The 16,080-nt window shown below is 44.7% G+C and overlaps 1 protein-coding gene across 10 annotated transcripts in view; it reads right to left on the reverse strand.

The window, feature by feature from the left end:
* Positions 1–16,080, reverse strand: part of LOC146205665 (DDB1- and CUL4-associated factor 11) — a 101,535-nt gene that overhangs the window by 20,367 nt on the left and 65,088 nt on the right. For all 10 annotated transcript variants that reach the window (XM_084590321.1, XM_084590320.1, XM_084590323.1 and 7 more), the window contains 2 exons: positions 11,723–11,823; positions 8,205–8,307 (listed from right to left, as the gene is read on the reverse strand). In XM_084590321.1, coding sequence (XP_084446447.1) covers positions 8,205–8,307; positions 11,723–11,823 — 204 coding nt within the window. The remainder of the gene's footprint in view (positions 1–8,204; positions 8,308–11,722; positions 11,824–16,080) is intronic.

The following is a 16,080-nucleotide window of genomic DNA, read 5'->3' on the forward strand; positions in this document are numbered from 1 at the left end:
AGATAATGAAATCTGGCATGCAACATCTACATTCCCTTATTGACACAGTCTTTACAATAAATAGTATTATTAGGCATCGGTTTAGTAAGAGGCATGCAAAAATAAGAGCTACTGATTCGCCCTGCCGTAAAACGCTTCGACGTCCATCTTTACTTGCTGTTTACAAACACATTTCACTGTAGCAACAAGATATGGCGCCACATACTCGACAGGGCTGGTCCAAATGCTAAGGGTGCCAAATTCAAATGCAGAAATTCGCACTCCGTGCAAAGATATAATGAAATTTGTGTCCACACATGAAGGGGATAAGAAAGAGAAGCGGCTTAAGGACTGAGCACTTGGGGACTCTCTGAAAGTACCGGCGCTTTTGTGGAGTGAAACCGCTGTGTAAGGTAAGAATCTAACTATTGTACTACTTGCCAATTATTCAACAACTACCTAATTTTTAACAAAAAATTGCAATGCAATGTCCAGTAAAATGCTTTTTCAAAGTCAATGAAAATTAGGTTTGCCTGTACATTATAGTCTAGTGACATGATAATTTCATTTGTAATATGAATAAGCTGCGTCGCTATCAACAAACTTTGCCGAAACCTGTGCTAATTTCAAGAAAAAAAAAAAAGGGACCACTTCCTTCTAGAAATAAGCTTAGGTATGTGCTTGAAAATAAAATGTTCTAATACCTTACTGGACGCACGTACATAGCAAAGAAACTGGCCTGAAATTCTTCACGCAAAGCTTGTCTCCTGATTTGGGGATGGGTATCACCTTTGCTGTTTTCCAGTCATTTAGAACTTCTCCTGTCCCCCCCCTCCCCATGAGACTTTTAGTAAAAATAACGAAACGGTATTTGGCACACTACTCAGCATATCTTTATAGGAAAGCATTAGGGATTTTGTCTGGTCCAAAGGATTTTTTTGTGTTGAACTGTAGTAGAGCCAAAAAAATGCCCTCCTTGTTAATACTATTAGGTCTACTAGATTTAAGTAGCTAGTTTCGAATTCGGAGACTGAGTTGCTCCGGAATACAGAAGAAAAGTGCTCATTCAAAGCAGTCGCTAAGTGGAGGTTGTCAGTAACAATTGAGTTATTAAGGAAAAGTTTGTTAACTGGGTCTTTTTTCTGTGACAGATGCATCCAGAACTTTTGGGGCTCAGCTTTTAGAAAGTTGTGCATCTTGACGTTAAAAAAGTGGCACCGTGAAGATTTTATTTTTTAACGCAGCTCAACCCGAAGGGCCAGCAAAGCGCAACCAACTTTACTGCTTGGCCTTGATAAGTGCTTCACATGATGTTTTAACTGCATGATCTTGTGTGTTATCCAGGGACATAAACTTTTTAGCTTCTTGAATTGTAACCACAAGTTGTTCACACTTGAATGCCCATCAATGTATTTTTTAGCAAAGGATCCATACTTCAGATCAGGCAGGTCTAGAACACTTTCATCCTGGGCAATATTAAACTTGCGAAACTCTTTTCCTGCCTGATGAATTACTGGTCGCAGCAATTCACTTTTAAGAGCACCGCTTCATGATCCGATATTACGGGGAAAACATCTGTTAAAAAGCTCAATTGACTAACAGGGTCTGAAATAAATACCAGGTCAAGAAGAGAACTCATATTTGCTGTAACATGCGCAGGTTTCTGAACAACCTGGCTTAAGTTATAGGAGAAAGCAATGCTGAGCAAAGTATCCGAGTTATTACACGAAGTTTGAGCGCAGAGAGAATCTTAACTGATGTTTAGCAAGTTAAAATCGCCGCATACAATAACATGGCTACAGTACTTTGCATGTTGATTTAAAAAGTCGTGCAAGTTGTCCAGTACAGAAGTATCAGCATTGAGTGGTCGACAAATAGCACCGATTAGAAGACTAAGCTGAAAAATGTGCTGTTATCATCTGTTTTGGCTTGGCTTGGCTTGGCTGGCAGCTGCAACTGCGATAGTGGCGCAAGTGTATCTGTGGCGCAAGTGTATAAAAGCGGAGTGCGAGAATAAACGGGGGTCTTTTTCGTCGTCTGGGAGCGCGGTGTCTAGACTGCTTTCTCGGGCAGCGTTCCGGCGCGGGTGCAGCGGCGCCCCCCCCTGCCTGGGCTAACACGACATGGTGTCAGAAGTGGCCGTCTACGACATGATGTCAGATGGTCAAGAATCTTCCCACTGAGCCAGGCACCTTACATTCACGATGTCGAAGACGCCTTCAATGCGGCTGCATGGACTGCAGCAACCGCCACCGCTGGACTTTGACCGCACGTCAGAGTGGCCGGCGTGGATCGAACATTTCGACGACTTCCGATATGCAACGGGACTCAACGAATGCTCCGGGGAGGCTCAGGTACGAACGCTGTTGTACACAATGGGGAGGCAAGCTCGTGACATATTCAAAACGTTTTCACTATCTGACGAAGACGCCAAGAACTATGAAACCGTAAAGAAAAAGTTCGACGGGCACTTTGTAAAAGAGAGGAACATCGTGTACGAAAGCGGCTGTTTTCACAGACGCGTACAAATGCCAGGAGAGTCGGTAGACCAGTTCGTCACTGCGCTACACGGCTTGGCGGAACGTTGCGACTACGGTGAACTAAAAGAACGAATGATCCGAGACAGACTGGTTGTCGGGCTCCGCGACGCAAAGCTCTCGGAAACTTTGCAAATGGATTCTCAGCTCACGCTGGCTTCGGCGCTGTCGAAGGCTCGCTTAAAGGAAAGCGTCCAACAGCAGCAAAGTACTCTACGAGGACAACACAGCCATCAGTCATCGGAAATTCGTGACCAGGACCCCAATGTGGACGCGGTGGTTCAACAGAGGCACAAGGGACGTCTGCATGGCCAACGAACGCCGGAGGTGCGGTGTCCTTTCTGCAGTGGCGACGCCCACCCCAGGACAATGTGCCCAGCCAGAGCTGCCAAGTGTCTCCACTGTGGCAAGAAGGGACATTTCGCAAAGGCCTGCTTGAAGAAAGCAACGGCTTCCGCTCAACGAAAGGTACGCGTCTCAGCGGTCAACCAGGAAACTGGAGAGACTTTCGTGGGATCAATAGATGCATGCAGAAAAGCGCGATTTGTTCAGGTGCGCATTAATTCTGTGCCCATTTTCGCAAAGGTTGACTCAGGTGCTGAAGTGTCAGTATTACCATCAACGTTTCCGGGATTACCGTCCCGACTGGTAAAAACCGATGAAATCTTGCAAAGTGCAGGAGGCAGTAAGCTTAATGTACCAGGCAAATCGCTAACCACTGCTGATACTCTTTCAAGTTCGCCGTTAGCTCGTATGAAAGTGGAAAGCTGTTTACCTGTCTCAGAGGTAACCGCTTACTCGAAAGCTTGTTTACTGGGTTTAGAAACAGGCGACGATTTCTTGAAAAGAGTAAAAGAAGGTCAAGCAAAAGACGAAGTGTGTCGAAGCTTGCGCACAGTGTGCAAAAAAGGGTGGCCCAGGAAACAAAATGTTCCCTGTTATCTTCTGCCATACTGGCAGGAACGTGCATGCATTACTTTGGTGAACGGGTTTCTGCTCAAAAGTATGAGGCTTATCATTCCTCAGACCCTTCGCAAGGAAGTGCTAAGCAAACTGCATGACGGTCACCAAGGCATCTCGCGATGCCGCAGTGTGGCTAAAGGTTCTGTCTGGTGGCCGGGACTTAGCACTGAGATAGCGTCATTCGTGAAACAGTGCAGCGTTTGCGCGATGCATGCGCCAGAACAGATCGAACCGATGATTGCATCGCCAACGCTCTCTTTTCCTTGGGAGAGAGTAGGGGTCGATCTGTTTCAAATTCAGGGACGGCAATATCTTGTCGTAGTAGACTATCTTTCGCGATACCCAGGGATTGCCATTCTTCCGTCAACAAAGTCTGCTACCGTGATAAGTCGAATGAAAAGCATTTTTGCGAGACATGGCATTCCCGAGTGTGTGGTGACCGACAATGGTCGCCAATTTGTCAGTGCCGAGTTCGAGAAATTTGCAAAACTGTATGGCTTCCGTCATGTCACCTCGAGTCCAAGGCACCCCCAGGGAAACGGGGAAGTCGAACGTATGGTAAAGACGGTTAAGAATCTCATTCTAAAATCGGACGACCCTTACTTAGCCTTGCTGGCTTATAGGGCCACGCCTGGTGTTTTGAACGTCAGCCCAGCGGAGATACTGATGGGTAGAAGGCTTAGGACGAGAGTCCCAATGCTGCCTTCGCACCGCAATCCGGGACAATGCTGTCTGCAAGAAGCGGCAGCCAAGGACCGTAAAGTCAGAAAGGAGCAAAGCTGCCACTTCGACCGACGTCACCGGTCTAAAAATCTCCCAAAGCTGGAAGCAGGTGATGTGGTGTGGGTGACTGATCTCCGTACCAAAGGTACAGTGCTCGGAGCAGCACCACAGCCGCGTTCATACCGTGTTCGAACGGATAACGGGGTTGAAGTCCGTCGAAACAGGAGAATGCTTAACCGTCTCCCAAAAGACCGGGTAGATAGCGGGAACTACGAATTTCCGGATAGTCAGGAACAGCCCAGCAAGGCCGGATTGGTAACTGGAGTAGACAACCAATTTGACGAAGCTCCGGAAGCTTTGGTGCCTCTAACTCAGACGGAGACTGACGGTGGCAATTCTCAAGCTAGAATTGTAACTACGACCAGATTTGGAAGAGTTGTTCGCAAACCCATAAGGCTGGGCGTGGACGACTGATGCTTGGAATGACTGTGTTCTGTCGTGTTTTCTTGGGTGTGTTCCAATGTTATTTTGAAGTGTATGAATGTAAAGTTAATAGTGCTTGAAAAGGGGGATGTGCTGTTATCATCTGTTTTGGCTTGGCTTGGCTTGGCTGGCAGCTGCGACTGCGATAGTGGCGCAAGTGTATCTGTGGCGCAAGTGTATAAAAGCTGAGTGCGAGAATAAACGGGGGTCTTTTTCGTCGTCTGGGAGCGCGGTGTCTAGACTGCTTTCTCAGGCAGCGTTCCGGCGCGGGTGCAGCGGCGCCCCCCCCCCTGCCTGGGCTAACACGACAAAAAAGACTGAGAACAACCCAAACCATTTCAGTTGTGGTGTGATGCAGTACAAGTGTATAGTCTATGCCTTTCTTTATCAGAATAGCGACACCGGCCCCCCTTGAAGTGTGCTCGTGACGAACGATTTCGTATTGATCAGGTGCAATAACTGCATCTGGAATTGCATCATGAAGCCACGTTTCTGTACAAACAGTGATATCAGGAAGGTGCGTGAAGAGGAGGCTTTCAAGTTTGTCAAGTTTATTTACTATGCTTGTAGCATAAATATTAAGCATCGAAAAGGAATTTAAGGTTGGGTGCGCTGTTAGTGCTCTTGAGCTCTGCATGTTACTTTGTGCGCAGATGATTTTCGAAACAGTCCGCCACTCTGGAGCACAGGGAACTTTTTCATTGCAAGCGTTGTCCCATCGAAACAGTTTGTCATTTATTTTAATTTTGTCAAATGTGAGCATGAACTTCTCACCTTTCAACCTTTGCACTTTCGTACTTTCCCAAAGCCTCTTTCATATTGATTAACAAGAGAGGAGAAGTCCTTAAATATGCTATAGCCTGTGTCTTTCAGATTTCTGCAGCTCTTACGCTTTGTCCCCCCTGTCAACCAATTTAAAAATAACTGGTTTGGATTTGTCCTATTCTGTGAATATGCTCAATAGACTGAAATTTTCAACAGGTCCAGGACATCCTTGCAGACCATGTCCTCAAGGTCTTAGGGAGTTTTGTCCTTGCTTTCCTTAACGCTAAAGACAATTAGGTCGTTCTGCCTGCTTCTGTTCTCTAGGTCGTCTACCTACATAAGTAGGCTGTTGACAGCTTTTGCAGTGAATTTACGGGTGTAGTCAGTAACTGTTAAGGAAATATTACCTAGCTTCTTTTCGATAGCAGACAGTCTGTTAGAATTCTGGCACATTTTGGTGATAGCAGACTTTGTACTACCTTGTTTCAGCTGTCCGAGATCTTCGATTATCGTTTAGAGCATTTCCTGTGTGTGTTCACATCCCCACAAATAGCAAGCACGTCAACAAAACAATGGTACACTGCTGTAATGACCCATGTTACGGTTCCAACGCCTCCGCTGTGCACACTGGTCCTGAACCGTATGGCAGCTGCTCTTTTATATGCTGTGACTAGCAATGTAGTCGATGGTAGCGTGCAATGCGCATGCAGTAGTGGTGTCCGGATGCGCAGTCTTATCAGTTGGGTCTCTGCGATGCATTTCTGTGAAGAAATCATGCAGGAAACATGATGGTCAGTGCAAGTTCCAGTGAGATCGCAGTACGCCCCCTCTGATGCAGGTTCCACATTCATGAAAAACATGGCCTGGACAAGAAACAGGAATGAAATTTTAGGCTCATGGTTCTAATGCCTCCGCCATGCCCACTGGTCGCAAACCATGAAGCAACTGCTCTTTTTACGCTACGACTGGTGACGCAGTTGACAGTGGCATGCAATGCGCATGCAGTAGTGGTGTCCAGATGTGCAGTCCCATCCATCAGTAGGGTCTTCACGATGCATTCTGGTGAAGGAATCAAGCGGGAAACATGATGGTCAGTCCAATTTCCAGTGAAGTCACAGTATGCCCCCTCTGATGAGGGTTCACGTTCACAAAAAACACGGCCTGGATAGGAAACAGGAACGGATTTGTTAGGCGCATGGTTCCAACGCCTCCGCCGTGCCCACTTCCTTATGTTCCCAAATAATGCAAATGCCCGAAGATACTATTGAAATTTCATTAAACCCTGACTGTATGAGACCACCCCGTGACAAACAGAAAATACAACTAACGTACAAGAAGACTAAGCCAGGGGACGTGCAGCATGAGCACAGCTGTCAGGGTGCCTTTACCGAAGGCGTAAGTTCAAGGGGCCAACCCTCCTGGACAGAATGATGACGTGTGATTGTATAGGCAGTCGAGCCTGGGGGCATGCCACAAGAGCAGGAACAATAGCAGTCAACTGCCAGAGCATCTTCTCCGTAGTGCATAAGTGTGACGAGGTGAGTGAAGAACTAACAACTTTCGTCCTTGCCATCAGTGGCCTGACTACACCGTAAGTCTCATTCCTGCCAAGGAGAATGCAAATGTGGATAGAAGTCTGCAAGCACAAGAGAAGCTCTTCAGACCTTGTGCCAACAAGCACCGACTGACTCTTTCAGTAAGTGGAACTGTGAATATGAGTCAATATATATGCTTTTGAACTTCACGCTTAAAAAGCAACTCTAGGTGATTTTTTGGCCATTTTGAGCTGGCAGTCACATCATATTTCTCACAGCTCCTCCCCTCTGCCATGAAAAACCGGTTTATGAAATAAGTGAAAGCCTTGTGAAACAGTTTAAGCAACAAACTGAAAATCTGTGCATGCCAAGGCTTCACATGAAACACTGATGACATCACGAACAGTACTAGAAAAACACTTGGACATGTGCTGAATGACTAACGCAGTGACTGAAAACGAGCCTTTTCATAAAATGGTGGAAACAACATAATTTTAGTCTCAAATCTTTCTTTGTGAAGTGGGGAGTGAGTATTAACTTGCAGAGAATGTTGGTGGCGTTAGCAATGCAGCAATGAAGGTAGAAATTATTTCAACTGTGGCTGCAGAAATGGCATACTTGACATGCATAAGAATGCAATGTCCCGTGGTTGCCAAATTCAGTAGAAGTATTTAAGAATGAGGGAAAAGCATGTCGCATGTTTCGACTGAATGAGCACCTGAGCAGCCCCTTAAACCACATTTGTCAAAATTCTATTGCATTTTGAACAGTTCATTTTTCTAGTTAACATGCCTGTTTTTTTTTTCTAAAAATATATCGACATTCTCCTGCATTTGCTGTATTGTGACCTTGTAGACAGCCACTCAAGCATGCAGCCTCTCTCGTATTTGATTATATATAAATAAAATAAAAATCACTTCAATGACTGAACACTGTGAAGATACTTTTTTAGATTGTCAGCTCATAGCAGTAACAGCAAACTGCTTATTGACACAGTCCTTATTGGCCTGTCTCGCATCGATAACCTTATATCATTTTCATCATGAGCTTTGAAGTGACTGAGTGAGAAGAAGGTATTAATTTTTCCCAGCCTGTTTGCTGTGTTGCAGTGATAGCAATGTCAATTCTCATGATGCACAACTCCCTTGCTGAAATTTCTCTCATATGAGCACAGCTTTACACCTTCAAGCTTTAAAAATATGCAGTAGCTGTGACCTACCTTACAGCCATGTCTAGAATACTCCACCCCACATCTCGAGCAGGCACAGTCTTAAATTCATTGAAGTTGGCGTGGCTCGTGTCGTAGATACGGATCACACAGTCTGCACAATGTGGAAAAGTAGTACAAAACACCAAGAGTCAGATAAATATAATGGACACCTCCATCGTTTCAAGGAATACACCAAGCATGATAACAAAAAAGTGCTTAGCTTGTTTGCACTCCATAAGGTACAAAACTAGCCACATCATGCATAGTGTGTAAAGCTAAACATTTAAATGAAATTACCTCTCTTTGTTGCACTCAATATATAAGGAATCTTTCTGCAGCATAGATGTTTATGACCTGCATGCTCCAATTCAAAAAATAAAAAGCAGGAGAAAAAAACATTAGGCCTCTTAGATGTCTTATAAGAGGAGAATGGCAAAAGCTTACCCTTCCTCTCCTATCATTTGCCTCTTATCGGAGTTTGTTGCAGTGCTACATATAATTATAATTGGTTTACAGGAAAGGAAAGGCACAGTATCTGTCGCACTTTCTTTGGCAAGTGCGTTTGCCCCGCCGTGGTTAAGATGGTTAAGATGCTTAACTACTGTGCCGGGGTACCCGAGTTTGATCCCGACTGCCGGCAGCTGCGTTTTGATGGAGGCGAAACGAAGAGGCATGCGTGTGCTGTGCGATGTCAGTGCACTTTGAAGATCCCCAGGTGGTCGAAACTACTACATAGCCCTCCACTGCGACCACGCTTCCTCTCTTTCCACTTTCACTCTCACCTTTCTCCCTTCCCTTACGGCGCAGTCAGGTGTCCACAAAACAAGTGTGACAGATACTGTGCCTTTCCTTTCCTGTGAACCTATTATTATTATTATTGGCCTGTTGCGTGGCGTTCCTTGGTGCGCGTTCAAGTGTGGGATTGCAGATGGCAGGAACAGTAGACAAGAACACATTTCCAGAAATTTCGCGAAATATGAGCGATCTAGCGCACAACTCTCACGCACGGGATTTCGTTCTATGAGCGTAGAAAGGCTTTCGCTTTAAAAAAAAGCAGGCAGGTGAACACAAAAGAATGCACACAAGATGCAGATCACCTAGTTTGCAAAACTTGCTATCATGCTGCTTCCTATCTACCCCTTCTCCTTTATTCGTCTTCTTCACCACACTTTGACAATAATGCTGAAATGTTGTCCTCAAAAATGACCACTATCCTTTTTCTGTTTATTCCCACTCTCTTTCTCCAATTTTCCCTTCCTTTTCTCCCTATGCTCCCTTCTTTTGACCACTTAGAACTGTATACCTTCCTGCACAAAATTAAAACCACATGTGGATGATGCCAATTTGGCTCCAAAATGTTAGGTTTCATTAAAAGAAAATTTTAGTAAGCTACAATAGATATTATGCAAAAATGCTGACATAGAAAAGCCGAAACAAGAAAGCAATGCTATCTTGGGGGATTCTGTTCACGGAAAACAATCGCCGCTGCGAAACATGCGAGTGGCTTTCTTGGTTTGGCTATCCTCTTATTTTAAGATATGAGAGAAATAATGACTGATGAGGGACCCATGGACCTTTCTGTGTTACCCACATTTCCTTGCAGATACCTGTGATGAGTTGAATTCACGACCACGTTGTATGTCAACCAGCCAATGCTAAAGACCAGGAAATGCACTGGGGAAGGATATCTTTCCTTTTCGTATCGAAATGTTGAAAACGAACTGTTTTTCAATTAATGGGCTCTGCTCGTTTGTTTTCTTTTTGCGCCGGCTATAGTATCTTTGAGGTTAAGGTAAAGTGTCCCCGCCTGCACTACATGGACGATGGCATATTACGATCATACACTCGATTACTAGAACATCTCTGTGAAACTTGCAGATTCCTAAGTGTTTAAGGCAGTCCAAAGGCGTTGCGGTGCTGAGCCAAGGGACGCAGGCTGCTGGCTGTTTTCCATCAAAAAAAAACAGACAGAAGCTGTTTTTCTGATAAAAAACGAAAAAGCCCATACGTCCAGTTTTTGCATACATTAAAGATCGATTAAAGATTGCCAGGTGCTTAAAATTAAACTGCAGCACTCCACTACTGCACAGACTTTGTGCAGATTCGGTGCATTATAAAAATGAAATGGTAATTTGTGTTGCTGCTCGCATTTAAGGTCTGCAAGACAGTGGGTATTTGGCAGAGTGACTGCCAATATTACACTGTGGGTGCACGCCATCACTTGGAAAATTTCGAGAGGAAAATTCGAACTTTGCAAAATAATTGAAAACCGAACAGTGAACCATGAGCGGCAAATGACCAATTTACGCAGCCTACTGCGTGTGCTATGTTTTTACTGAGCCATTCACCTGTGACCCTTCGCGAATAAACAAAAGGATAAGATGTGCATGAATGCAGACTAAACATTAAGGATAAAAAAGAGGCCCACGAAGCAGAGCAGCAGACACAAAAATAATCCTGCGTGAGTGACTAACAGCTGACTGTAGCACTGCGCCATAACTGCTAGCAGGCAGGAGCACTGCTTGGTAAATACACGAAAAGCAAACAGCTCACTTTTGGGCCTTTTTCTGCCGCTAAACTTCTGCAGTCTAATTATTACCTCTAGCAAAGAACTTAGCACCTGCAAGTGGCATCCCACTGGCTTTGCATTGCGCTCCCGGCGAGGAATAAGAGACAGTGTATGAAGCTAGCATCCGCACTTTGTTTCCCTGGTTATCTTTAGATGCTTTTTGTGCAAACCAAGGTGCAGGGCAGTATGGTTGTCAGGGAAATAGCTGTCTTATTTGGCACCTTGCATGCACTATGACCAAAATAGAGCAAAAATTAGAAGAAAAAAAAAGCGGCTGCTGTGGGAGACAATGAGAAAGCTGAGACGGTGAAAAAAAAAATTGACCAATGCCATTTTCAAGCAAGATCATGTGAGCTGGTTCCATGCTCTGCCTTGAGTGCACTTCACGCATGGTGTAATATATTCTCTATTAGCAATTAATTATCCTCTCTCAGAAAGGTCATTTTATTGATTGTTTTCATTAACATATATTTGGACATGCTCACACATCTATTTTAGGGGCCTTCTGTTAACACAAACTTATAGCCAAACAAGTTTACTGGTCCCTTGAAGTTAGTCTAAAAGAATGTCTAGTATACTTTCAGGGGAATAATCTAGGAGTTCGCTATAGCCAACAATTCAAAATATCTGTGTTCAATATATAACCACACTTGACCGTGCTACACACAAACTCCTGCAAAGTCTTCCTTATTTCTAGTGTTGTTTTGGACTAGTCTCAAACAATTGACCAACAAGCCATGAAGCAACAGAGGCATATGAAGAATGCTGTAGTAGAGTGTTTCTGATCAGTTTGGACCACCTAGGACACTTCAATGTCCTCTGATATCGTATAGCCTATGTGCACTTTGGCATTTCACCATCATCAAAATGCAGTCTGCAAGACTGTGATCACCCTCACGACTAAGCCACTAAGCCACTGCAGCAGTTCTTCACTCACAACAGACCCATCAAGGCTTACCCTGGCATGCTGTCATGAAGATGTCACCATCTCGGGCAAAGGTGCCGCAGAATGTTTTGCTTGGGTAGGACAGTGTACCTGAGAGATAGTTTGGCAGCAACCTAGTGAAGAAGAAAAAAGTGCACAGTAAGTCAAAAAAAAAAAAAAAAAAGTGGCATGGTATTTTATTCTAACTTTGGTTGCAACAAGAATTAGCTTGTGAATTCAGACACAGTGTACGAACTTCACTGCTATGTATATAATATTATTTGTTGCATGCACACCAAGTCTATAAGTTCTTTAATCACAAGTTGACTCTGCATGGAAGTCCTGGAAACATTCTCCACAGCTATGCTGACTATAGGCAGGGACAACTTTATGTGATATGCAGCAAAAGCTACAGTGTTAACATACAGCAAAAATTTCACAAATCTCAATCTGGAATATTATACAGTCGAACCCGGATATATCGAATTTTGATTTTATCGAACTCGCGAAATATCTCCTTGAACGTCCCATAAGAAGTATAGGAAAGCTGTGTCGTACATTGAACTCCAATTTCACCGGTCGGTCGATATATCAAATGCCGCACCACCCACTGGAAGGTGCGCCTTGCCCAAAGACGACCGCATTACCCTCGGCCATTTGCCATGTGACATTTTCAAGCCATGCGCGGAAGGAATGAGAGAGTACAGTTCGGCGACGGCTGGTCTAAGGCAGTGCCGCACCCTTCCCCCAAAGGCGCGCGCATCTGCGGCGATCGTTTGCCGCGTGCTAACATGTGACGTTTTCAAGCCATGTGCATCAAGAAACAAGGGGAAACCAGTTTGGCAACGGCCGGTACGTTGCAGACACAGCCAATGCAGCCTTTCACCTGGTAAAGTAGACAGCGGTTATCTTGCACTGCGTGTACACATATTTTCATCAGAACGACTTCTGTGGCACTGCATACCTTCGTGTGTGCCAGCATTAGCAGCAGTGTGTACTGCAGTGCAATCATTAATGACCCTCGGTCAGCTGCATAATCCGAATATCCCTTTAACTACATTCGCTTTTTAGCGTCAGCATTACGGAACTTGACGAGTTTACCGTGCTGGGGTTATGCTATTCAGCCTCTGCTGGATGCATATTGTACACAATATTGCAAGCAATGCCGCAGTTGTTTTAGATTTTCTAGCTGTGACATTGCAGTGACCTTCCCTGCTGCCATGGAAAGTGAGTTTGACAAAGAGCCTACAACGGTTGCTATATGGGCTTACTGCGCCAATCCATTGTATGTGCAGCGTTAAGTCCGCATGATTTAGTAGCTTCCAACAATTAATTTGCTGGCTACCGGAGTTGCAAAAGGACAAAATGGCTATGTTGAAAGCAAGCTGATGTCACTTGCTGGAACAATAATTAAATTGAACACAGCACATGTGTGACAGATTAAAACATCCCTCTGCTACAATAAAATAACTCATCCATTTTTTAACAAACTTGCATCCCGTGATTAAGTGAATGCGAAAACCACGAAAAAAAAAAAAAAAAAAAAATTAGAACATCTGCACATCAGTTTTCATATGTACAGTATACAGTGAAAGCTGGTTAATTTGAATTTTTGGATAATTCAAACTACACTACTTGGTCTGGCCAAGCTCCATGGGGATCTGTGTGCAAAAAAGACTTAATTCGAACTTGAGTAGGTTCTGCTACGGATAATTCGAATTTTGTGTCGCCGCATCTGGGTGGCTTGGCACACAGCACGTGGTCAAAAAAAAAAAAATCCATTCGCGAAAGAGCACCATAGTTAGAGGCTGCACAACAGGGAAAGAAGATGAAACCAGGTAAAACCATGGAAGAGTGGGTAAAGCCTAAATGACGCCATGATCGACGCGGTGGGGGCGGTGGGGGCGGCGCCGGAGGGTAGGGGTTGGCGGCTGCCTGTTTTCACTCCCGTGCAACCTCCAAAGCTTGCAACTAAATACTCGTTAATTCGTGCCCTGTTAATTCGGAAATACAGATAAGCACTGCCGGTGCGGTCCCAGCCAACACAAAGAAAGGCTATAATTTCGAACAGGCGTTACATTTCTTTTTCTTTTTTTGCGAGAGCCGTCCAGTCTTTAACCGACAAGTCGTCAACGAAGGCACGCGGTCAGCCGCGATCATGGTGTAAGAATATTTAGGCGTGGATACAGCATGGGCATGGGCAGGACATGTAGTGCGAAGAGAGGATAACCAATTGTCACTTAGGGTAACAAACTGGATTCCAAGGGAAGGAAAGCGTAGCAGGGGGCGGCAGAAAGTTAGATGGGCGGATGAGGTTAAGAAGTTCGCAGGGGTCAAGTGGATGCAGCTAGCACAGGACCGGGTAAATGCAGGAATATGAGAGAGGCCTTTGCCCTGCAGTGGGTATAGTCAGGCTAATGATGATGATGACAGTATGGATGAGGCACTGGATGCAAGTGACCTGATGAAGTACCAGCCACGCTCCACCAAATCAGGCCGCTGATCGTAGCGTCAGCGTCGAGTGTCGATGTAGCAATGAACCTTCGCCGGAAGAAATAAAAACACACATGAACGGCGCCATTGTGATAGCAACCAGTTGATATCGCACGGCACGTTTCTCCCCCGCAAGCCGTAAGCATGGCCTGAACTGTTTCTCTGTCATCACTAGAGGCATCACCGTAGCAACTTTGTTCTTAAGCCGTTTAGTTTGGTTTCATTTGGTTTGCACGATTTAACGTCCCAAAGCAACTCAGGCTATTAGAGACGGCAGAAAGGAGGAAATTTCGACCACCTGGTATTCTTTAGCGTTCATTGGCAACGCACAGCACATAGACACCTTTCCGTTTCGCCTCCATCGAAATGCAGCTGCAGAAGCAAAGTCCAGAAAAATTTATTGGCTTGTCAGTATTATTTACGCCATTTATATCCTAACAACATTGGCAAAAAAAGGCCCAAGTTGCACTTTACGTCGAAATATGGCAGAGTGAGCAGCACATCACTCAGCCATTGAGTCATGGTTAGAGAACCTCTAATTTAAGGAAGCAATAAAATAACAAGCAAACTAGGCATCAAATGAGTGCGCTTGGAGAGAGCGAACAGATTAGTGGGCACACTGCCACGCGAATCAAAAACTCAAATAAGAGAAGCGAGCGATGGTTAATGCTTTGTTGTCAACATGCCGCCGCTTATTCGTGCAGCAGGATCAAATTACGCGCGAGCCTTCTACGCCTTTATTTAAGCATGCACGAAGCGGCTGACTCACAAAACTGCGCTTTATAGTAGACCGAGGCAAAAACAAAGGAGCAAAAATAGTTTCCTTTTGTCATTGGCCCTAGTTTACGAGAAAAAGGCCCTCAAAAAGCGCGTATTCCATATAGAAAAGCACTGCCGCCCAATATGCCACATGGATGGAAGTTAGGAGCGTCCCCTTTGAAACGGGGTGGTGATAATCATCACCATGGCCAACGTTTCTTTTTTGCTTTTTAATTTAGATAACCCTTCGACTTTCACAAATTTACTTTTTGATCCGGGCTATCCTTAAATACTTGTGTTTAATTTCGACTTAGCTTCCATGCGTCCCCTTTCTGATATTTATCCACCAATCATACAAACCTCTCTTGCTAACCTCTACCGCCGATTCATTCATGTTTCTGTTGTTACCTCTAAACCCCAGGGCTTCGGCCAGGGTGACTATTTCCGTATCGACATTTGGATGGATACTGCCACACTCCAGTATAGCACGTTCAATTGTTTCTGGGCATCTACCGCACATAGCACAAGATTCATCCTCTTGATTAAATTTTCTTTTATAGCTTTGGGTTCTAAGACATCCTGATCTAGCTTCAAAGAGAAGGCCGTTGCCTCTTGAGTTGTCATAGGTTTCCTTCTTAATCATAGTTTTCCATTTTCTATATATATATTGTCGCAATATCTAGCGTCGGCTTCCTTTCCATTGAATTATTCCAGTTTTTAGCCTCTGTGTTCTTTACCTGTCGTTTAATGTTCTTTATTTCTCCGTCCTGCCTTCCTAAATACTTACTGGTTAGTTTTCTGGTCCTTTTCCGCGACTGTGAGTGAATGCTCTATCCGTGTAAGTTATTTAACTACTTTAGCTGCCCCCTTATTACCGTCCATTTTCCTGAGGCGTTCTTCGTACATGATTTTACTCTGAGCCTCTCATGTCTCGAAGAACGCCCTGCCCATGTCTCCCTGTACTGCTTCGTCTGCAGTTTTGGCGTGGGCTCCAAGTGCTAACTTTCCCACGGATCTCCGATTAATTTCTAACCTCGACTGGACTCAGCCCTTACGCACAAAACCGCACTCCTGAAGGTAAGCCCCAGTACCATTATTCCTTTTCAAATACCTTTAAGTTCTTCATATCTGTTATACCT

The sequence above is a fragment of the Amblyomma maculatum genome, chromosome 1 (assembly GCF_055883805.1).
Source record: "Amblyomma maculatum isolate TAMU_Amacu chromosome 1, ASM5588380v1, whole genome shotgun sequence".
In the NCBI taxonomy this organism is placed as follows: Eukaryota; Metazoa; Arthropoda; class Arachnida; order Ixodida; family Ixodidae; genus Amblyomma; species Amblyomma maculatum.